General features: G+C 37.5%; 1 protein-coding gene and 1 long non-coding RNA gene across 12 annotated transcripts; both read left to right on the forward strand.

Annotated features, from left to right (window-relative positions):
• Nucleotides 1-834: 834 nt before the first annotated feature.
• LOC311085750 (uncharacterized protein) lies at nucleotides 835-24649 on the forward strand. 11 transcript variants are annotated; one of them, XM_084118358.1, is made up of 10 exons: nucleotides 835-1100; nucleotides 15207-15533; nucleotides 16187-16522; nucleotides 16954-17310; nucleotides 18213-18338; nucleotides 18487-18515; nucleotides 22000-22086; nucleotides 22444-22930; nucleotides 23165-23220; nucleotides 24433-24649. In XM_084118358.1, the coding sequence occupies exons 1-7, from the start codon at nucleotides 1061-1063 to the stop codon at nucleotides 22057-22059; spliced, it is 1275 nt and encodes a 424-aa protein (XP_083974484.1). In that variant the 5' UTR covers nucleotides 835-1060; the 3' UTR covers nucleotides 22060-22086; nucleotides 22444-22930; nucleotides 23165-23220; nucleotides 24433-24649. The 11 variants fall into 11 exon arrangements, with proteins under 11 accessions (XP_083974484.1, XP_083974485.1, XP_083974490.1 ...); XM_084118359.1 differs by having other exon boundaries at nucleotides 838-1100; nucleotides 18213-18377; nucleotides 23099-23220; XM_084118364.1 differs by having other exon boundaries at nucleotides 838-1100; nucleotides 18213-18341; nucleotides 23099-23220.
• LOC311085797 lies at nucleotides 2272-8263 on the forward strand. The gene is made up of 2 exons (XR_014606956.1): nucleotides 2272-4833; nucleotides 5323-8263. It is a non-coding gene; the product is annotated as an uncharacterized lncRNA (long non-coding RNA).
• Nucleotides 24650-25241: the final 592 nt, after the last annotated feature.

The raw sequence follows: 25241 nt of genomic DNA on the forward strand, positions 1-25241 counted from the left end.
TCCAAAAGTTTCTCATTATGTGGGTTCCAGCCCATGTGGGAATTAAAGGGAATGAAGAAGCAGATAAACAAGCAAAGCAAGCAGTAGATGACGAAATGGTAGAAATTGAGCTACCACACAGTTTTAGAGAAATAAAATCAGTAATAAAAGAGAAAGTGATTAAAAAGTGGCAACAGTATTGGGATAATAAGACTAAAGGGAGACATTTATATGCAATACAAAAGAAAGTGGCAAAAGGTAGAAAGAGTGGGGGAAATAGGAGGGATGAAAATATAATTACAAGATTAAGGATGGGACAGACAGGTTTGAATACAACATTACATCTAATCTAAAAATCCAACGGGAATGTGTGAGAAATGTGGACAGAGTGAAACTGTAGAACATGATTATAAATTGTAAGGATTATGATGAAGAAAAAGAAGTGCTAAGAGAAGAAATATGGAAGAATGAAGGAAAAGAGTTAACATTAAAGAATATATTAGACTCAGATACAGGAAATAGTACGGTAAAGGTGTTGTTTCAGTTTCTGAATAACACAGGATTAATTAAGAGAATGTAGGAGAAGTGTATGAGATAGAGGGTGCGGATGAGATGGTGATAGCCTATACTGTGGGTAAAGGAAAAAAATATCTGAAGGAAAACAAGGATATAGTGAATTATTTGGAGTTAAATGGGTGGATACTGGAGGAGCTGAACACTCAGCCAGTGGGTGTTTTTTTTTTATTATTTTTAATTATTATTATACATGCATGTAGTGGGAATGGTTGGAAAGTGTTAAGAGGAATAGGAAAATGTTTCTGAGCCAAGCTACCTGATGATGGCAGTAATGCACTGTTTAGTGAAGACAGAAGAAGAAGAGGAGGAAGAAAAACAATAACATACTGTTCGAATGTCACATCACTGGCGAAAACGACACAAGCTTTGTCGAGTTGTTAATGTTTTCGACGCTGCTTCAAATCTCTACTAGGCGCACGTTACTTTCGCTTTAATGTTTAAATACAAAATGGCATCGACATAAACATTCGACGGAATCTGGACTTCCGCAAAAGTGGGAAATATAATGCTAGGCATTTTTATCACAATGTGTGTTTTGATCCATGGTAAGTAGGCCTAATTTTTTATAAGACAGATGTTATATTATTAGATATGAATATGAACCCAGCAAACACAAAACGTTTTTACAACGTTTCACAACGTTGTTTTTAGGTTGCAATTAGGTAATGTTGCAGTGCAACGTTTTAAAAACGTTTAAGAAACCACACCTAAAATAAAAAAAAATTATGTAACCAAAATAAAACGTTTTAGAAACGTTGTGAAAATACCAACCAGGTATGTTTTCTTTAGGTAGTCAAAAAAACGTAAATATCACGTTCGTCTACTATGAAAACAAAACCAGACCAAAATGCAACTTTGGCGAGACGTTTTATTTAGGTGTTAAAAAAGAAACGTCACGACAGTATTAATACAAACATGCCAAATCTCCGTAGGCTACGTTCTGTTTGTGTATAAAATACATTTTAACATTAAAGCGATTCTTCATTGACAGCCTAACAGACGAGACCGCTGTAGGCAGCCTGAATATCAAGTATCAAAAGGACTTAGAGGTGATATGTGAATGCTTACTCTCAGTCGTCTCTTAATTCTCATTTAATAGCCTATACATTTTCTGATAATTTTTTTTACGCTAATCGTCACTGAACATGTCATATGCACTTTTGGAAAAATGTTAATGTCCATGCATTCATGCCGCCTGAGGGTGACGCTCTAATGATGATTGACATACTTTATGAAAATATGTTCATAATTATATCATGTAGTGCTATTTTCGTTTACCTCGTTTACCATTTCTAAAGGTAGACATAATATATTATGTTAATGTAGCCTATTATATATGATTTGAAACATTGTTTTACTTTCTTAATGCTTTAATATTTTCATTCAATTTACAGTTTGCGATGGCTACAGGCCTACTATCCACTTAATAATATATCAAGTTTCATGATATTTTAGCTGATTATCAAATAATTAATTCCATCAATCTAAATGTAAATGCTGCGTGACTTTTACGTATTTTAATGGGCGCGCGCGCTGAACATTCAAGCCGCATTTGAACTGGAGCGGAGGGCGTTACCATGGAAACGAGGCAGCAGCTCAACTGACAATCAGCGAAACTCCGTCTATCACTGTTGTTTTAACAACTTTAAGGTAAGTTTAGTACATAAAATTACACAAATAGTAAATGTTTCTGAGACTTTCTTTAATGTAAATATGATATGCCAGCAGCCATATCACCCTGTAGCCCAAGACTGGTTGCCCACTGAAGCTAAGCAGGGCTGAGCCTGGTTAGTACCTGGATGGGAGACCTCCTGAGAAAACCAGGTTGCTGCTGGAAGAGGTGTTAGTGAGGCCAGCAGGGGGTGCTCACCCTGTGGTCTGTTACCCCTTTTCCACCAAGGCAGAGCTGGTGCTGGTACGGAGCCAGAGCCTAGTTTCAAATCGGTTCTTTGTTTTTCCACCGCCAAAGCACCAGCTCCGAACCAGTAAAACTGGTTCTTAAGTAGCACCAAATCATTGCAGTGTCTAGAACGGAGCCAAGAAAGAACCGCTTGCGTCAGAGGCTGGGGGCGGGGTTACCGTGGCCAACAAGACTGAGAGAAACTTGTGACCGCCATTTTCAAATAGCAGCTAATCGAGCTTACAGCAGCTAAACACGATGGATGCGATCTAAAATATAAATCTAAGGCTAAAGTCGGCATCTTATTGTTAAAAATAAATGTTATGTACATGCCGTTACTCTCGCTTGTAATCTCCGTCTGTACAAATAATGGCGAGCCGCGCGAACACGTTGGATCCGCCGTGTTTGGATGCCGATGTAGGTCCGCAAAGCCATGAACATCAATAGCAAAGCAACGTGTGCCATTGTTGATGATGTGTTTGTGTTTGGCGCCGCCGCGCTAACGTTGCTGAGAAAGATGAGACGTAGCTGTGACGTAAGACCTGGCTCTGCGTTGGCTCTTTTAGCCTGTGGAAAAACAAACCGGTTCTTTGGAGGCTCGTCAGTCGAACCAACTCCGAACCGGCACTAGCTCTAGCTCCGAACCAGCACCTGGTTCTTGTTGGTGGAAAAGGGGTATGTGTGGGTCCTAATGCCCCAGTATAGTGACGGGGACACTATACTGCCAAAAGAGCACCGTCCTTCGGATGAGACGTTAAACCGAGGTCCTGACTCTCTGTGGTCATTAAAAATCCCAGGATGTCCTTCGAAAAAGAGTAGGGGTGTAACCCCGGCATCCTGGCCAAATTTGCCCCTTGGCCCCTGTCCATCATGGCGTCCTAATCATCCCCATATACTGATTGGTTTCATCACTGTCTCCTCTCCACCAGTAAGCTGGTGTGTGGTGGGCGTTCTGGCGCAATATGGCTGCCGTCGCATCATCCAAGTGGATGCTGCACATTGGTGGTGGTTGAGGAGATTCCCCCATCTATGTAAAGCGCTTTGAGGTCTCAGAAAAAGCGCTATAATGTAACGAATTATTATAAATTATAATAAATCACTCGCTTTCGTTGAATATTTACTTAATAGAAATTGTTTAGTGTCTTCGAAAAAGTCTGTTAGCATCTAACTAACTTTAGCTAGCTAACGTTAAGCCTAGAACACACCAAGCCGACGGTCGGCCGTCGGGCAGTTTCCGTGCATCGGCCGACTAAATCTTCTCAGTGTGTTCCACACCGTCGGCTGAAATTGGTCCTCGTCGGCCTTGTAATGGCCGATTCGACATGTTGAATCGGCGTCGGGCCGTCTGCGAAAGAGGGAACTCTGATTGGCTGTTCAGCTTAGTGAATGAGGCAGTGCACGAGAATAATAGCAAAACAGCGAGCAAAGAAGCCAAAACGACACAGATAGACGCTGTTCTAATGTTACATCATCTTACCTGAGTGTTTCTTGGCGAATATTTCAATATTAACACGAGAGGAGTGGAATAAAGAAAGTGTTTTGCAGGATTGATATTCAAAACGGTAAGCACGCACTGCTTTGTTTACGGTGTGTGTATCTGCAGCCGGCAGCGTCGGTTTCCCTTTTTGAATGACGAATATAGACGAATATATCTGCAGAAATAGACAGTTGTCTCATTTACACGCAGGCGCAGAACGCGCATTCTAGCTGACAGTCGGCAGTAGTTCTCTCGGTGTGTTCAGGTGCCGCTTTTAACCCCGACGCGAGGCGACAACACAGTCGGCTTTCATCAGCGCTAGTTCGTCGGCGTCGGCTTGGTGTGTTCCAGGCTTTAGAGGTAACGTTAGGTTGACTAGACTTGAGCTGTAAGTTTGGCCTTTTAATCACTTATGTGTAATGAGATATTTTTGTAAAGGTTTTGCTGACAATTGGTCAATGGATGAATGGAAATAAGCTAATTTATTTATATAAAAGTATGCACTGTATGGTTAATTCATAGTTATCATGTGACGTCACACCATTACGCCCACCTGGAGGGCAAAATAAGGCTTTCCTCCACTGCCCAGTCATTTTTATCAGGTTTGTAGTTAGTATTAATGTAGTAAAACAGTGTTATTAAAAGATCAAATTAAATATATAGCCTACCGCTTATTCATGATGCATACTTTGTACAGGTAAGCAGATGAACACAGAACAAATTATTTACAACAAAATAATATTGTTTGTCTTCTCCCCTTTACAGTATTGTTTGCCATCCAGTTGGCATCCAGTTGGAGTTTAGCTCCAAACCCAAGCAGACCTGAGCAGCAGATCAAGGATCACCAGAAACTCTGCAGAACTTTGGTCTCTTTGATCCAGTGTTCAGGTGTCCCAGTGTTGTAAGTTCAGAATATATTGCAGGAGATCTCAACATTGTCTCTCAAGGTCCACTTACATGCAGAGGTTTACTCCAACCTAGTCCAGCACACCTGAACAAGCTAATCAAGGTGCTAAACTCTGGGTGCATATCACTTAGGTCTCTAGCTCAGTGGTTAAGGGCCGTCTTTATCACAAAATCCTTACAGTGCACTAAACATTCGCTCCCTAAAAACTCACTGTGTTATCGGAAAAACTTTAATCATACGAGACAGTTTGCTACAAAATGACATGTGATAGGTGATTTTAAAACACAAACCAATATTATATTTCAGCATAAACATAACATTTCTAGACAGGTAATGTCTAATCAAGCAAACATTTACAATTTATCTATGACTGAAATCTTCCACAAGTATGTAGAGGGAAAACTCAAGTGTATACTTCACATTTTGGACAACCATTGTTTTTTTACATTTACATTTTGGTTATTGTTCTCTTTCTCACTTTAGATGCTGGAGAAAAAAACAGCCTGGCTAAAGCATTCAAAGTGGAAACTTCTGTCGTGGCTCAATAATCCAGGATTGGGATGGTGGAAGGAGCAGAAGATCAGAGATCAGTCAGAGATCTACTGGTGCCCCTGATAGGGATGTCCCGATACCACTTTTTGCAGAACGAGTCCGATACCGATACTTTGATTTTTGGTTCTCGCCGATACCGATACCGTAACCGATACCTGAATTTTCACTGCATTTTAAATTTTTAAATGTATTAGTAGATAAACCAAAGAAGAATATAAATCATATTAGTTGGCTTAATTTGTTCATCAAATATATATTTCTTTCAGTTATTTTCATGCTTAAAGGTGCATTGCGCAAGTCTCTGAGTTTTTGCAGAACTAAGACCCCTTCTGGCGACACGCGAAACTGCAACCAGAGTTGTGCACGCGGTTACATGGACTTTGCGTTGGGGTTTGGGATGAACTAGAAGCCGGTCTCTTTGAATCCATCTTCTACTTTTGCAAAAGTCGCTCGAGTTGTCTTCGCTGATGCGGATAATGGCGGCGAATACACAAACCTGCCAGACATAACCAGGTGAGCGTGAACGCGCATGACGTCACGCCCAGTCGATTCCGTCCCGAATCCCTCTTATTTATTTTAGTGTACAGGATTATAGAGGCAATCGCAGTGATCATAGAAGGGCTCATTCAGCCCATCAGGCAATTGTTTAAGCATGTATGGGTTAGAAAAACGGGTATTTTTAACATGAAAAGTTGCTTAATGCATCTTTAATTAAGCCTGCTAAAATGCATTGTATGAGCTTCTGTTACTGTCACTGTTCATTCTATTGTTCTATCATATTTTATCTTTCATTTAATAGCCACAGCAATATTTAGAGCTGCTTCAGCAGGGCTCAGTGCTGAGGATTGGGTCAGCGGTTCAAATGTTTGTCAAAACCAGTGAAATATCAATTATTTAATCCAATTTTGATACTACAACAAAAACTACCAGCCTAATTAATGTGAATTTAAAACAAGCAGTCAGTAACAAAATAAGAACAAACAATCGAATTTGTAATTAGGACAAATAAATACAATAGAACAAAGAAAGACAAATGAAATAAACAGTGTTTTTACAGTTTTTCGGGTAGATCTAACAGGTACAGAAATTTCAAAAAGTAATCAAATGTAAAAAAAAAGCATATTCATAACTGTATAAATTATATATAGATGGATATTTTAGTAAAGTTGAAAAGGGTAGCCTATTTAGTCAAGAGCAGTGGGTATTTCTTTGTCCTTTGTTTGATTAACATTAAAACACAGCAGCAGGTTTATTAGACTGCTGCTGCCCCTTTAAGACCGAACGCACCGACCGCATTTGAACATGCTACGTTCATTTGAGATATAACCGACTTTGTTTACTATAGGATACTCGCCAAGACGGGCGTTATTACACAATTTTGTGTGAATTCGTCCGTACAAGCGCAAGACGTGAAAGACAATTTAATCCAGTATTCGCGCGCTGAGACGCTGCTTTGGATGTTTGCGTTAATGAAACTTGACCTGCACACGTCCTGTAATGTAGGGAACCACTCGTTATACTTAAATCAGGTAACAGTTCATGTTTTACTTTACTTGCATATACGATTTAGTTTTCATCCAAATAACATGTGCTGAGTGAACGATCAGCAATCAAGAGCATTCAACAGAAGTGCGCTCGCTCGCTCGCTGCTCTCTCTCTCTCGTCAGTTAACGTTAATAATAAGCTACATGCCTCGTTTTATCTTCTTTGCCATTGACATCCGACTGAACAAACTTTCCACTGATGTCTGTTTAAAGGGATGTGCTCGACCAGCTCGCGGGTCTATAGGCCTATGCCTCACAGTTCACCTCCATAAAGCACTCGCGGCCAGTTTCGTTTTGCAAAATGTAAGTGGTATCGGTGCGTGGTATCGGCGACTTTTTATGAGTACGAGTATGAGGACAGTATCGGTATCGGGCCATCCCTAGCCCCTGAGGAACTGATTTACCTAATGCGTCAAACATTACCAAACATTTTCATCACTCACCTTCATGTCGTTGCAAACCTGTAAGACTTTCGTTCATCTTTGAAACACAAATGTAGATCTTTTTAATGAAATCTGAGAGCTTTCTGTCCCTCATTTCACAGTTTATGCAACTAACTTTCAAGCTTCAGAAAGGTAGTAGCCTAGCCTAAAGACATTATAACAATAATCAATATGACTCCAGTGGTTTAACCTTAACTTTATGAAGTGAAGTGAATGCTGTGTGTGTGCAAAAGAACCCATTGCATCTTTATTCCAAAAATACACACCTCTGACACATGTTCACGGAGCACCACAATTCATCAGTGTTGTGTTGGCGAGAGAGCCAGCGCATGGCGCAACATGCGTTGGAGATAGGCTACATAATTTGTGAATAAAGATGTAATTGTATGCGCACATAAGGCATCTGTTAAAAATATCTTAATTTGTGTTCTCCACAAAAGTCGTATGGGTTTGGAGCGACATGAGGTAATTAATGACAGAATTTACATTTTTGTGTGAACTATCCCTTTAATGTTTTCTAATGTGGTTGTAATTGGCCATAATAAACATTTTCAATATTTTAAAGATTTATTGTTTTGAAAAAATGTTTATACAGAAAAGATAGATTAATTTGATCAAAAGTCGCAGTAAAAACGTTTAAATAGTTAAAAAAAATGTTTGCCTATGTTTCAAATAAATGCTGCTCTTTTGAAAGTTGTATTCAAAGAATACTGAAAACTGTATCATAGTTTCCACAAAAATATGAAGCCGTACAACTGATAATAATCATATATATATATTAGATTGTATCATTATTTATTCTAGAATTAGTAATATATTACAGAAATGCACTCATTAATTAAAATCATTCATTATTAATCAATAAATTCAAAAGAATTTGCTTAACTTTTATGTTTTGTGTCCAGTGATTTTTCAATGTTTTTAACGGGTCTCAGAAAGAATTGTGTTAAAGATGAGTTTATAGCCCACTGGATTGATTACTCTTCACACTGGATTCTTTGAAGACGGACTTGGCAGCAGTTGGGTCATTCCAGAATTGCGGGTACATTTCAAGTATTTTTTCTGTTAAACATTTTTATTTTCATAGAAGGCACTTTAAATTCAACATTTTAAATATTTGATGATCTTAAACTTGTAAGATTTAAAATAGTAATGCTGAACATCAATTTACTAACTGAACATCAATGTAAAAATCTGTCAACTCTGTTACAGACAAAATGGGTTGATTTATATGGGTTGATAACAGAGTTGACATTCTCCACCATTTTGTGCTTTATCTCAAAATGCTAACCTCAAACCAGATACCACATGGCATGTCTAAAATCATAATTTTATGGGTTTTCACCATATTATCGTTTTTTAAAAAGTGAATGAGAGATTCACTGCAATATCACAATAATAGATTTGACAAATAATTAATCTACTATTGGTGTATACTAAACATTTTGTACAAATTAATGAGAGAAGAATAATGAAATAATTCACGCTTTCCAGAGTTTCCCACCAGAGGAAGTGACATCCCTTGGTGCAAGTCACATGCTTTTTCTACAAATGCTTTGGAGTTTTGATTTTTTTTTTTTTTTTTTTTTAATAACAGAGGTAACAGAGTTGACCAGAATGTAGGGACAGACACAAAATCTATTTATTTATTAATTAAATTACAAATAATTCAGAAAATATATATTCTATGCAATTGTTTATATAACTTAAAAGAGTAAACAAAAAAAATATTAGAAAATTGGACTTTTTTTATCACTTCATGATAATTCAAGTTGAATGTATGAATCAGGAGGCGGAGACAGTCAATAATAGGTGCAGTGGGAGGCATTTAGTTAATATTTCCCCATTAAATTGTATTCCTAAATATACATAAATAATTATTTTTAGTGATAATATAATTTGTGTTATTATTCAAAATTGATTGAAAAAAGTTTTTTATTATTTAAATAAAAGAAGGTTTATCTGGGAGACTCGAAATGTACCCCCAATTCTAGAATGACTCAGTTGGCTGCTGCTACAAACGCTTACAGGCTACATCCAAGGATGGAAACATCTCAGGTTTTAGTGATTAACACGTTATTTCAGTGAATTTTTCGGGTGAACGTGGTAAAAACCAATAGGAAAAAAAGTAGGCCTACCACATAAGACGTGATATTGGCATTTTAAAAATGTTGAACATGACGCATATATCGTCGAAGCAACGTTAAAAAAAACTGTTTCCTCAATGGTGTGAAAACACGTATTTATAACGTAAAAAAAAAAAAAATCAGCCACGTTGTGAAAATACGTATTTATAACGTTTAAAAAACCCGACATCTGTCGTATTAAATACGTAGGATAAAAACGTTGTGACAACTTTTTCACGACGTGAAAAAAAAACGTTTTTGCAACGTTTTTGTGTTTGCTGGGAAGGTGCAGACTGAGGAAGGGCTTTAACAGGCGATCCACTCACACGAATTCTGTTTTAAACGGTGAATATATTTCTGTAAAGCTTCAAGTAGTTCTATATTATTTAATGTTTTGAGGCAGTTTGATTTGACACTTAGCATAGTTTGGAAAAGTCTTTTTGCAAAATTTTTATTATTTTTATTTATGAAAAATATTCAGTAGCTTCACTTACACTGCAATATTGCCAAATTCAATTCACACATCACTGGTGTCCTGTTAGTTAAACTACAACACTTATTTTGGATAAAAGCAGAATCAATAAAGTCAATAATGTGATGTGCAGTCAGGTGGTTTGAGTGTGTGCGCGTTTTTTGACGAGTTTTATAGTCTTGATATTGTTTCTTATTCAAAAGTGGTGACACGCCCTACTTTTACAAAAACTGCTTCTACGGGGCCATAACGTAAGATACAAGGTAATGGAGCCTTTTATACATTGTCGTGTTTCTTTAGAAATAAACAATGGACAAATGGAGTCTTTAAACGCCTCAGATTTAAAGTTATTCGCTGTCAAAGTGACGCCAAAATGAATGGGAGTCAATGGGATGCTAACAGCAGGTGAAGGCTTGTTAGCCAATGGCGGCTCCCGGGGGTGGTACGGAAATCGAGCGCTCAATTACCCCCCTGGTTGGTGCTTCAGTGACTACTTAGCTCACAGAACCTGTCAATCACAGCTGTCAATCATGAAGTTACACCACCGCATCACGTAACTAAAAACCAACTTATTTTTTAAACAGACACTTACATCAGCGTGATAAAAACGACAGCAAATGAAAGAAACCACCTTTGGAAAAAATATATTTGAAGTGTAATTTAATTGTTTTGTTGGTCTCACATCCCGTTGAATACACGGGGAGGCGGGGCTTATGACCTACTAGGACCAGCCACCGGGGGGCGATCGAGACGTTTTGGCTTCACTTTTCAGGGCTTGTGCGGCACGCTTGCATGCAACAATGTATTGCGATCAGTAGGTTTTCGATACAAGCTTGTCTCAAGACCAGATACAGACTTGATAACGAACACATCTAAAAAGTAAATTTTCTCTTGATGGAATTCAATGGTGAATTTCAGTGCACTGCAGTTATTATATAAAAAAAAAAGAAAACAACTCAGACACAGTACCATTCCATAGCAAAAAGACATCGTCAATATAATGTTTCCATAACCAGAGGCGGACAGAGTACACATCTACATTACTTGAGTAAAAGTAAAGATACCCCTTGCTAAATTTTACTCAAGTACAAGTAAAAGTACTACAGTCAGATGTCTACTTAAGTAAAAAGTACTGAAGTAGGCTACTTGTTTTTAAAAGTACTTGAGCATCAAGAGTACAAGAGTACATTTTCTAAATAATGCATTACTACTGCCACAGTGCTTACATTGGTAAACACAGCAAACACATAAAGCGAAAACTATCATTAACTTGTTCAGAAAATTGAAATAGTCTGGCGAGGTGGGGCCACGGGTTGGCACATTCCCAGGATGGACCTGCTGCGTCCTCATCCATTGTTTCGTCCATGGTTTCGTCTCTTATCTAAATCTGACCATGGAGTTGAGTTGACTTTGGCGGAAAGCTGAAGGTGATTGCTGATAGGCTGTCCCAGTCAGTGGCGCCTGCACAATCCAATCACGTTTGAGAGGGAAACAAAATTGAGGGTTTCCGAGATTTTTATTTTTTCCTTTTTTTTTTTTTTTTTTTAGAAGAAGTAACGGGTACTCACAGTTATGGATAGAAATGCAGTGGAGTAAAGAGTACAATATTTGCCTCTCAAATGTACTTGAGTAAAGTCATGAGTACTCCCCAAAAATGATACTCAAGTACAGATCCCTCAAAATTGTACTTAAGTACTGTACTCAAGTAAATGTACTCCGTTACTGTCCGGCTCTGTCCATAATACAGTGTGTTTTAAGAAAGGGTTACAATCTGGGTGATACACAAATCGTTGTTCAAACATACCGCAAAACAGGGATGCAAAGCTAGGGGCCATTTTCAAACCCATACTGACGCCAGAAATCTTTAAATGAAAATCCAATCCAAATAAAAAAGTTATATGACAATTTGGTCAGTTCTAATAAGCATCCAGTGCTGGGAATTCCCTAAGACCTTTGATCAAGAAAAAGTTCAAGGGCTTCAAGCCCACCTTGGAATGGAACATTAGTATAGAAAATGCAACCCTGTGTTACATGCTGGGGTGGCGCCGCCATCTTGGCAGGATACACTATCCGTTGCCATGGCATGGTTACTTCAACAGTGAGGCCGAGAGAAACAGCAACAGAGCTGCAATATGGCGCAGTTTCTTGGGAATAAATGGAGAAAGAGGAAGCGAAAGGAAAGGGGCTTTATCGGGAGAGACTAAATAACAACAACGCCAGGCAGCGTTATTTAGAGAAACTGCTTGTCAATAAACTGACAGCGGGCACAGCATAATTGCAAAAGCAACATATTTCAGCACTAGAACGCCTTTTATTTAACACAAACGAACGAAATGAATGCTCTGCTAGTCAACTAGAGTTGTTTAATTTGTTATAGATATATCTGTCCCGGGAAATGTTCCAAAAAGACACTTTATTCAATGACGTACGGCTCGCATTGACCGAATGTACGATCTGTCCGCTTACACGGCAGGTGCAAATACACGTATCCGATTCATATCAGATTTATTTCCACATATGAATGATGCCTGAAACCTCAACTATGACTGAGCTCTCGCAGTTTACAGGTTTGTGGGTTTGTAAGTTGCACCCAGCCGCAGCTGAATTGTTCATAAGCTTCTAATGACTTAAAGCTTCTGAACTCTTGCATTGTGTAGGCACTGATACCATAAACCAGGTAATTGACTAAGTCAGGGTATGTGAAAGGTGGTAGTGCTTCTGGGTCTTTCGTCCATTCTGTTGCTGCAGGTCGTACGGGTCCATGTTGTTGATGTCAAGCAGTTTCTCTAAATAACACTTGTCTGGCGTTGTTATTTAGTCTCTCCCGACAGAGCCCCTTTCCTTTCGCTTCCTCCTCCTCCATTTATTCCCAAGAAACTGCACCAAATCGCAAAATGCAAACTAATATCAAGCTGCTCTCTCTCTCTGTCGCTATTTCCGTCGATCTCACTGTTGAAGTAACCATGGCAACGGATAGTGTTTCCTGCCAAGATGGTGGGTCCTTCCCGAAATGCAATGCGGAGTGAAACGGGTGACGTCACATTAACATTCTCTATAGAGCGATTCAACTTTATATATTTTGTGGATTTTTAAAAGCGTATATAGAAAAGGTGTAATAGGATCTTCAACACACGTAAAATCAACTTCAGCTTTTGTCAGTAGACCCAACTCTAAAAGATGGTTTAATGAGTCATGAACCGATGCTTTGAAACGGGAGACAGGATTACCTTTCGATTTATCGTAGAACATTGTATTAGAGAGTTGTCTTCAAATCTCAGATTCATAATCCCCTCAGTCTCATACTAGTGCTTCACTCTTATTAGCACTTTGAATCACTATAGCCCGATCTGTTTAGTGATTCTAATTCAGCACGTTGTGACTCTGTCAGGTTATATGCCAATTTGTATTGTCTTTTACATAACACATTGTGCTGTGTTAAAGAAAACACTTTGTTATACATGTAAACATAGACTAGTTAGGTTTATTCTTTAAAACACATGATTGCTTTACTGTAAGTGTTGTATGAAACACTTAGGTTAGGTTGTAGATGCTATGCATTCTAGGCCATTGTGTAAACTGGAATAATTGTAGTACTGGAATTGCAGAGCAATTTCAAGTTGCATGTGTGACTATGCTGAATTTGTTTGTCTCCTTATTGGGAAACTCTGCTATTTTCCATATACAGTGCTATGCATAAGTTTAGACACCCATACTAAAGTTGACTAAAAAGAAGAATAAAAAATCATCTTTTGGAAACTGAACTTAATGCCTTAATTTAAAAAAATAGGAAAAATCCAACCTTTAAGGACACCAATTTTCTTTGTGAAGGAATAATGTATCGTAAATAAATAAATGTTCTTCCTTAAAATACAGGGTGCATAAGTTTGGACACCCCATGTTAAATTCCCATAGAGGCAGGCAGATTTTTATTTTTAAGTATTTAAAAAAAAAAAAAAATTAGGATACTATGCATCCTGATAAAGTTCCCTTGGCCTTTGGAATTAAAATAGCCCCACATCATCACATAGCCTTCACCATGCCTAGAGATTGGCATGGTTTTATTTCAGTTAGCCTAATAGCTGGTTTGATTTGTATTGAGAGATGATCTTATGGAAAGTACTCCATGCCAATCTCTAGGTATGGTGAAGGCTATGTGATGATGTGGGGCTATTTTAATTCCAAAGGCCAAGGGAACTTTATCAGGATGCATAGTATCCTAAAAAAAATAAAAAAAAAAATACTTAAAAATAAAAATCTGCCTGCCTCTATGGGAATTTAACATGGGGTGTCCAAACTTATGCACCCTGTATTTTAAGGAAGAACATTTATTTATTTACGATACATTATTCCTTCACAAAGAAAATTGGTGTCCTTAAAGGTTGGATTTTTCCTAGATATTTTAATTAAGGCATTAAGTTCAATTTCCAAAAGATGATTTTTTATTCCTCTTTTTAGTCAACTTTAGCATGGGTGTCTAAACTTATGCATAGCACTGTAGCTGCAGTAAAACCATGTAAAGGAGCATAGAATTGCCTTCTGGCTACAATGTGAATCACAAATGCATTAACCATGAAAATGATTTCCTCACAGCAGGACTCAGTAACTCTGAACTTTACACTTAATCATGTTCTTTTACAAAACATTGATGTGGAAAGATTTTGAGCCAGATCACACCTCATACTCATATTCTCATGGAGGCTCCCTGTAACAAAAACAGAACCAAATTTGCATCACAATAGTAAACCTCCTCACCTTTGTTTGGGGCATGATTGCATTTACACATAGCCTCAGCTGAATGCAGCCATATAGATGACACCAGTTGATCTTCACACAAAGTCAAATCTGCATCTGTCTGATTCTGCCTCACACATTTAATGTATACAATGTTAAGTCTTTACATCTATTTTATCCAGTACACCTATTCTTTTGTGTTATTGCCTTATTCAATAAAGAGTCTCTCATTCTCTCTACCTACAGTCAACAAGACAAAACTAAATCTACAATTTATTTGCCTTCTGGGAAATCTAAATCTAAATATTTTACACAGCTTCTGAATGGCAGTGCTAAATGAAAACTGAAAAACCCGACCTAAATTACAGTCAGGGGCCACTACTGGATACTAGCGCTAAAAACATAACATTAAATATAGATATTCTTTCCAAATACAGCTATTCAAGTCATCTGGTGAACATTTTATTTTGCTTAAAATAACTGTTCATTTCTTTTCCAGGTGTGTCTGGTGTTGGTACAGAGAGATTGGCAGTGATGGAGGGAGAATCAATCACTCTAAACACTGATGTTGAAACAAACCAACAAGAGGATATTAGGTGGTATTTCACATTGGTGAAAGACATTCTCATCGCTGAAATCAATAGAGATCAGAGTAAGATCTGTACAGATGTTCAGTGTAAAGAGAGATTCAGAGACAGACTGAAGCTGGATCATCAGACTGGATCTCTGACCATCAAAGGCACCAGAACCACAGACTCTGGAGTTTATAAACTAAAGCTCAACAGCAGCAGAAGAAGTACAAAGATCTTCATTGTTACTGTTCATAGTGAGTCATTATGTTTAAAAGAAAGTACATCACGTTGTCACGATCACCTTCACCGTCACTGCTTACATCATCTTCTACGTCGCTGTCACCATCACTGTTTCTGTCACTGTCTTCTGTTAGTGTCTGTCCGCACTACAGTTCCCAGCATCTTCCTTGACCCACACCTGCACCTCCTCTGCCATTACCTGCACCTGTCAGCGATCATCATTATCTCTAAGTCTAGTCATCATCTGTGTATTTAGTATAGCTATTCTGCTAAACATTCCTAAAGAACTGCATTGCTTGCCAAAGAAATTATTTGCTATAAATTCATCATTAATTTATTAAATTTGTGTTGCTGTGTGGTTGTTTAAACCACAGTTCAGTATGATTTAAAAATAATAATTTGTTTTAGTCTCAGGAGTTAGTTTTGGTTCATAAAAAGTTGCAATTGTGTTCCAAAGATATTGGTAAAATTGATTATCAGTAATAATGACTTTTTATCGGTTACAGATTCAGGTCTGTTTATCTTTTGAAACGATAGGCTTGTTTGAGATGAGCAAAAATCTGTTCGATCACCCGTAAACAGCTACACAACTTTCAAGATGAAGCATTCTGCATTTTCACATTACTTTACTGTCATTTAATATTGTATCTGTTCATTTCTTCTCCAGGTTTTTTCAGTGTTGATACAAATGAAGAGTCATCTTTTGTGATGGAGGGAGATTCAGTCATTCTTCACACTGGTGTTGAAACAAACCAACAAGAAAAGATTAGATGGTATTTTAAGGACACTCGCATCGCTCAAATCAGTGGAGATCTCAGTAAGATCTGTACAGATGTTCAGTGTAATGAAGGCACTGAGAGATTCAGAGACAGACTGAAGCTGGATCATCAGACTGGATCTCTGACCATCACAAACACCACAAACACAGACACTGGAGAATATCAACTACGGATCATCACCAGCAGCAACATCAGGACAAAGAGCTTCATTCTTGCTGTATATGGTGAGTCATTATGTTTAAGAGCAAGTCGTGTACAGTTAAGTTTAGTGATATTTTTTTTCTCTGACATTTAGAGGTATTTTATCTCTATACCTGCGTATTAATCCACATACAGATGATTTCTTCACAAACACATTTCTTGTGGAATTTGTACATTTAAATATATAATATAATTTAAAACTTTTTGTTGTATCAGTTAGTTTTTTTCTGACGAAAATGACAATGTAGCCTTTGTTTATATTACACCATACTTGGTATTTTTAGTTCATCACCAGGAATCCAAAGTGCAGTGGATTTGATAAAGTGTGCTTATTATTAGCTCAACATGTTGATAAATGTTGCTTTTTAGACTAAAAGTAAAGAATGCTCCACAGTTTTCTCATGATATGTAGCTTCCCCCTAAAAAGGTGGTTTGTGTTTGGTTTGTGTTTCAGATTTTCCTGTTGTTGAAGTAGATGAGATAAAGAGAAAGTCAGTGAAGGAGGGAGAATCTGTTACTTTAGATACACATGTAATAAAAAGCCCTAATGATTTGATGACGTGGTGTTTTAATGACACTCTCATCGCTGAAATCAATAGAGATCAGAGTAAGATCTGTACAGATGTTCAGTGTGAAGAGAGATTCAGAGACAGACTGAAGCTGGATCATCAGACTGGATCTCTGACCATCACAAACACCAGAAACACAGACTCTGGACTCTATAAACTACAGATCAACAGCAGCAGAATCAGCATCAGAAGGAGCTTCAGTGTTGCTGTAAGCATTAAGAGTTTCGGTGGTAATGTCACTGGTGAGTATAATTTAGCCATTCAGTGCATTTTTCTTTGGAGTTTTAGGAAACCGACTGAAATGTTCACTGTAAAACAAGTTAATCAACCCTGTACATGTTTATTGGTGGCTCTTAGAAAAAAGTGAGATTTGACTCAACATTAAAATATAACTGGTAATAATAAGAGACTATTTCTATTATCTATTATTGAATTTCGTGTACATTATGCATTTTGTGTGTTTTTAAGTATTGTTAATAAGAAAAATGCATAATTTTCGTCAGTTTTCCTGTAAACACGCTGTTTCTTCACCAGATGGCGCCATTTATAAAATTAATTGCCATCACACTGATGACCAAATTAGACGGGTATAATCATAGATATCATATATAAACGCTAGATGTCTTATGGCGCAGTCACTTCCGGCATCATCGTTCGGCCATCTTGTGACAGTGCTCTGTGCATTAAGGTGAATGATCAGCACGCACACAAATCCTCTTATCTCGCTGAAATCTTGACGGATTTACAAACGGTTTGGTTTCTTACAAACGTTATTAACGTGGCTTTAATTCCGAATGCTTGAACATGTATGTTATAATTTTTCATATGTATGCAGTGTATGTATGCAGTGTCATAACTACATCTCTGACGTTTATAACAAACCAAACCGTTTGAAAATCGGTAGAAAAATGAGCAAGTTATGGTTATTTAAAAGTACATGCACCATTGAAGTAGTGAGCGAGTACACTGTGGCAAGATGTCCGCCACGTGCGGACGTCGACCTCCATTGGCCAGCAGTGCGCACGAGACATCTAGCCTTTATATATGATATCTATGGGTATAATATCAGTCAAAAGCATATTGTTAAAGTTGATTATGTGTAGTCAAGCTCTGGTAATAATGACTGTGTGTTTATCTGTTCCAGATTCAGGTGTGTCTTCAGGAGCTGTAGCAGGAATATGTGCTCTTGTTGTTCTGCTGGTCTGGATTGCAGCTGTATCTGCCGCTGTGATTTACTATCGTCACAGGAAATCTACACAAGCAGGACAAGGTGGCAAGTATTTTATACAGCTGATTTGACAGGATGGAGGTATGAGATTTATTGAACAAAAAAAATCTTTAAAAATATGTGTATTTTTATTTAAAATAACTAAAGTAATCTGAGTTAATCTCATTTGTTGTTACTGTTGTTTATACAGGCGTCACGAGGCAGAACAATCCTGATAAGGTAAGATGTGCACTGAATCTGTATGTCTGTCTGCAAAAAAAAAAAAAAAACAGATTTTACAACCGATTCTGATTTGTGAGAACTGCTGTCAGTTCAAATCTGAGTATATTCCGATTGGAATATGATTTAAATTGATTGTCCAGTATTGCAATTTATTTTTTATATATATAATAATTTTTATATATATATATATATATATATATATATATATATATATATATTTTTTTTTTTTTTTTTTAATAACTGCACTGGTTTCTATGGCAATTACATTGCTTTGGCCAAAATTGGTTGCAATTCAGATACAGACGCAGTAGTCCAGCACAGCCGCTACATATTGTCAGTGGTAAATACTGTCTATATGTGTATCTGCCGGGCTGGGCAACAGCATCTTCTACAGCAGTGGCAGAACCGTAGGAGGGGCTGGAATGTGCGGCTTTATTCCATGCTGTCGTCTCCGCGGGTTTTAGAAAATGTGCCCTACCAGCGTCAATTTCATCCCTTCACCTCCATTCACAAATCCTCTCTCCGTGGCCTCGTATTAAACTGGGATAGTAAGGGGTCCACCGTACTTCTGAATCTCGCCGAAGTAGTAGTTCATCCGGGTACTTTGACTACTGTTTTTCGAATACTATGAATTTGGACATTGTTGATAAAACTCTTCTGCAAAGGATACACCTAGTGTATCCTCGCTTATGACTCCTCAGGAAGCTCCTGACTCCTCAGGAAGGTCCTCACTCCTCGATCCTCGCCTCCTCGCAGTGCAATTAGAGAATTGAGATGTCCTTCAAGATGGCTGAGCTCGATCGGTTTCCGGGTCATAGGATGGAGGAGAGAGGAGGTAAGGAGGGATATTGAGAAGCACCCTATTACATCCGCTAGAGGTAAGACGCAATAAAAAAAAAAAAAAAAAAAAAAGGGTATAAAGGCTTCCAGCACGCCGTCAGATCAAAAGAACCGAATGGTGAATACAAAATAAGGTGAATAAAATAAATTATAATATGAATGTATTGTGAATCACAAAAGTAAATAACAATAACTCAGTTAGGGTTCGTTAGAAGGACCCACGGCCCAAACGAAAATGATATAACAATAAAGTAGAATTCATTTGAACAAAAATGAATGGAGAAATAAATCAAGTAAGTTGTATTCTCGTCAGAGTTAAATCTAACAAAATTAAACGGCAACGTAAATAACCTAACACAAAGAAAAGAAAACGAACTACAATAAAGCTTACCTAACTACACTCCTCAAAAACTTAGGATAAATTAGTTCCAAACAAAAGGGGCAGGTCTCTCCTACATTACCACATTCTAAATAAAACACACAACCAAAGGAAACACGAAAATAATATTTTGATCTGGTGGCTGGCAGGAAGTCTGAGCCATTGCGACCGACCCGAGGCCGCAACAGTCCCCTCTGGGTGCTTATCAATATCCCTCCTCATCTCCTGGCTCCTCCATCCTATGACTCGGAAACCGATCCATGATTTCTTCCGCTTGACAGAGGGGACTGATGAGTCATGTCTGTCAAGCGGAGACAAGAGAGTTTTTAAAAGGACCGCCAGGCACCAGCTGATCATCCAATTACCGCTGGCAGGCGGCAGCACTGTTAGCAAATCAGCGATGATCTGAAACTCAAGCATACACAGATATTATAAAGACACAAGGAAAAATAAACATACCGTAACAGACATACTGCTATGTTGGCGTACTGTTTTTTGCATACTATATAGTAGAGAACTATTGGATTTCAGATGCAGCGCATGTCTCTGTATATTGTCATTTTCTGCTCGTCCGACATTTTGCAACAACACAACCTTGTTTCAGCAGCGACTTCCAGCATGTTTTCTAAAACAACGTCTGACGTTTACGTTTTACGTGGCGTGCGAAGGTGACACAAACCATGTGAAATCCGATCAGAGCAGTCACACTGAAACGGATTTTCAGAAATGTACTTTGAATAGGATTTCAGACTGTCAGTCCAAATCTGATTTTTGTGCATATCTGATTAAAATCGATCAACAACAACAACAAAAAATCACATGAAATACTATTTAAACAAATTCGTTTTGAGGTACGTTTATATGTGGTTTGAAATCCTATTCAAATCATATTTCTAGAAATCCGTTTCAGTCTGACTGCTCTAATAGATTTTGCATGGTTTATGTACGAGTTGCAGAAAGAAAAAGAGTGAGGAAAGAGTGAGGTTTAAGGGTAAGAGGAAGAAATCCCAAATTTCTATATGCACTTAAGACATGACCTGAACGAACCATCAACCATTAGTTTAACCCTTTTATCGTTTCTTAGGTTATTAAATCTGTATCGAATACACCAGTTTAGCTTAAGAGTCTGGAGGCAGTACTTGCTTGTCTCTGCTTTTTGGGGATTCCCTTTGTTGCGTGAAAGGGGTTTTCCCGGTCCGTTGGCTGGTGTCCTTGTGCTGGGATGGATGTCTAGGGCGGCCAATCACGTGATGTGTTGGCGGATGGATGAATGTCTTTGTTGAAGCTGGCTTTGCAGAAGAAACGTGGACCGAAATCTTGCCGCAAAACTTAACTTAAAACCGAGACTCACAACGGAAAATAAGAGAAAGTAAGAAAGAAAGAAAATTGAGACGAGAGTAGTTAGATGGCTCGATTGAAGCTGTTGAACCCATTCTTCTGATCTTGATTTGGGTTCTTTTGTCTCTGCAAGGACAAACCAGGCTCTGGAATGTTGAGTTCTGTGTGGAATTACGTTTGAACAAATCACCTGGAAGATTCATTTGTGTTTGGTTCGCACTCAGTCGTTACACATAAAATGTAAATGTCAGACGTTGTTTTAGGAAACTTTCTGCCACTGCCTCAGAAGACACAGTAGTCCAGCACAGTGGATAAACATTGTCATGTAAATACGTCAACATCTCTATTGCAAACCAAAGTGTGAATGTTGCCCATGTAGCCCAAAACGGATTCGTAAAAATCATATTTCATGTGATTTTTGTTTTTGTTTTTGTTATGGAATTTTTTTTTTTTTTGCCTTTCACACTAAATATGATCAGATTTCAATCAGATATGCACAAAAATCTGATTTGGACTGACAGTCTGAACTAGGCTTTAAGGGATAGTTAACTCAAATATGAAAATTTCTCACCCTAAAGTTGTTCCAAACCTGTGTGAATTTCTTCTTTTGAACAAAAGAATATATTAAAGAATGTTGGTAACCACACAATTGACTGTAGCCATTGACTTCCACTGTATTTTTTTCCTACTATGGAAGTCAGTGGCTGCTGTCTGGTTACCAACACTCTTCAAATATCTTTTATGTTCAACAGAAGAAAGAAATTCATACAGGTTTGGAACAACTTGAGGGTGAGTAAATGATATCAGAATTTTCATATTTGTATAAACTATCTAAGTGTTCAGCATGTGTTTCTGCATTCAGAAATCACTTGTCATAGGTAAAAACATTGTTTTAACCTCCTGTAAATGTGTGTTTTCTTTCAGAGTTATCGTTTGGAAGTCTCAATTCCCTTATCAGAAAGAGATGCCGTTGATCCCTGCTGATAATAGGTTCTTCTCCAGTTTGTAAAGGTAATGAAAATTATTAGAGCTACTAAAGGAATACTGATAGGAACAGTGCATGAGTATCTCTATATCTCTGTTTACCATTAGCAGCAGCATTTTTTCTGCAAGAAATAATAATGCACTGATCTTTTTTTTTATCAGATTCATAATCATTAATATTGCAAAATGCAAGCGCTCTTCACAGATCATGTGTGCACATGCCACAACAAGGCAATTGTCAGTTAAACAACACATGGGTCCTGACTGTTAATGTTACATCTTTACCATTTAAGTATTGGCATCTTAACAGTGCCAGTATGTTACATTTTGGATGCTGGTGTCCCTACATCTATTTTAACCAGAAAGTCTCCCTTTCTCAACCAGATTGGTCAACTTTAAGGACCTGTTAACACCTGGCTTTAAGATGTGTTTTGGTCGATTGGATCACAAGTAGACGAGGGAGACACATTCCCATTTACATCCCTCTCATTTGTCCACTTTCAATCACTACTGTCCTGATTTCTTCAAGGGAGGGTTTTTTTCAGATCGTTTGATCTAATGGACAAAATAAGCTCACGCAATTTAAACATGAACCCGCCTGGAAACGACGGAAAACAACTAGAAAATTTATTTTCTGCTCTGACATTTTATAAATGTGTGTTTAATGATACAACATGATGTTTACTTTACTAAATGCCTTCACTGCCTTCACTGTGGAAATGTGCAAAAATGAATTGTTCATCTTTGTATTTAGTTTTAACATGCATTTTGTAAATTGTAATATTCTGCCTTTAAGCATTTGAGATGTTGATCAGTTTTGTTACTGCCAAGTTCTTGCAAAAGGAAGATGGAGACCTGTGTGGCGTTCAAGGTAAAGATTCACAACTTTTCATTATTTGTCCATTATAGATGTTTGTTCATTATAGATCTCCATTTCTTTCAGTTCTTTTCATGAAGCTTGTTTGGCTGTGTTATATTTGTTCAAAGTGCTTGTTATATCATGTAATTGTTTTTTGTGTGTTTTTTTTTTATGTGTTAGCATTCTAAAAAATGATCACTGTGTGATTGAAATGATCACATGCACATGCATTTTCTGCATTATCAGTCCAGTCTCTACCACCACATTCCAGGAACATGAACAGGAAATAATCAAATAAAAAAGTATGTTTGACCCCATCTTTGTCATTTCAAAGATGTTCAGTTATTGTGTTTTTAAATGTTATGCCATCTATATGTATCTTCCTGACAAAAGAAAAATACACCTTTTATGTTTATTGTTTTGAATAGAGGTTGATGATACAGTAATATCCGTTGATGTAGCTATATATTGAAAATTGGTAAAATTCAACAATTTGAACATGGAGCCACATAGGGCCTTTAAAATGAAGTTTATTAAGAATGAGAATATAGAAGGATATTAAGATATCTTTATTACTTTTATAGTTACAGGCACACAAACTTTGGAAAAATACTATTTATGGCACTCAGTAATTTTCAATTGTGTTTATATATATATATATATATATATATATATATATATATATATTATATAAAAAGAAGATACATTTCTAGTTTCAACAGTATTTTTTTCTTCAGAAAATGTGCCACCATTGAAAACGTGTACTAATTTACTCATAGAGCCACATTAACATCCCTATTGGGACTTAAAATGAACCATGTTCGGCCTGAAAAATTAAGAAACCAAAAGAAAAGTTTAAGAATTACAATCTAAAAGGATATTAAGATATTTTTAATATGAGTTGCAGGCATGCAAACTTTGGGCAAAAAAACAAAAGTATAGCTTTTTCCCATTTTTAAAATGTCACCGTTGGCATACAGTAGCTATAATAAAACAAAGATGGTTTAAGTCAACCGATTTAGCTAAATAGACCTAACAATCTCTGTGTAAAAGTAAAATAATGATGCAGTTCTAAAGTCATTTTAACTCCCCTGTAATCTGACTCCAAATCTCAGGTGAAAATTGTCATTTTGACCCATTTTACAAAACTGTAATTTCTCAGTAAATATACTTCCATCACATGTAGCCTAATATTTTGGCTTTCTTCATTTACGTTTGGCTTTCTTCAGAATATTGTTTTTAACAACATCAAAAATTTGAGCCCGGGAAAGTTTCTGAAATTTGGTAAATTTTTCCACAAATTGACCCAATTGTGTTTGTCTGAGAACCTTTTATACACCTTTTGTACACATATTTAACTGCAGATGCTGAAATGATATGCACTGTGTGGTACAATACAAATATTTTGAGTGTCTTTTATTCTGTCCCTTATTTTCCTATAAAGAACCACAATTGTCCATTATTTTCCTTTCCATAAGTTGGCAACCCTAGTGACTGGTGTCTTGTGTTGTCAGATCGTTGTGGTGTTTCCGGTGTTTGTTCCTGTTCCCGTTTGGCATTCTCTCATGGTCTTCATCTTTACTCTCTGGAACTGGACTCGTCATTCATCCACCATCCACCTTCAGCCCGGTTGCCCGTCGAAGTCCCTGCGTCACTCTCTCACCCCAGTGTTGTATTTTGTGAGGAACTGACCTTCTCTGTTTATTCTCTAATAAACATGATTTGACCTGCTTTTGCCTTCTCTTTCGTTCATGACAATCTCACCATTCACTGATGTGTCCATGCTGATCTTAGTCACCATTATATGCCGTATTGTTTTGCCATAGGTAAGCATTTGTGAGCACAGTTTCTACCATATTTGTAGGATTGTGTGGAATAACAAATTTATTAAATGTTTAATTTAGGTTACTGATTTTAGCATGTGAGGCATAGATGATGATATTTCAAAGAAGATTAAGTCAAGCAACCCAGGTGTCGGACATTAACCTTTTTATCTGTATGGACCTCCTGAACAGTGTCATGGTCCAAGTTAAGCTATGATCATGTGAGGGTATGGGTGATGTTGTCAGGCTGATTGGATCATTTGAATGATAGTGTTATGCTGACTCTTGATTGAATCAAATTATCCCTCTGGTTTGTTTTGAGTTGTCTCCACCTCCAAAAGTCCCTCCTCGTAAATGTATAAAAACTATACTCTAGAGAACTCAGTTAGACTTGGTGACTGCAGCTACCGACAGCTCGTGTTCTCAATAAAGAATCCTGCTGAAGAAAGAACCAAGTCTCCTGGTCTTCGATTCTGAGTTTCCAACAGTTTTGATATGAA

Source organism: Abramis brama (genome assembly GCF_963993115.1).
Source record: "Abramis brama genome assembly, chromosome: 6".
Taxonomy (NCBI): domain Eukaryota; kingdom Metazoa; phylum Chordata; class Actinopteri; order Cypriniformes; family Leuciscidae; genus Abramis; species Abramis brama.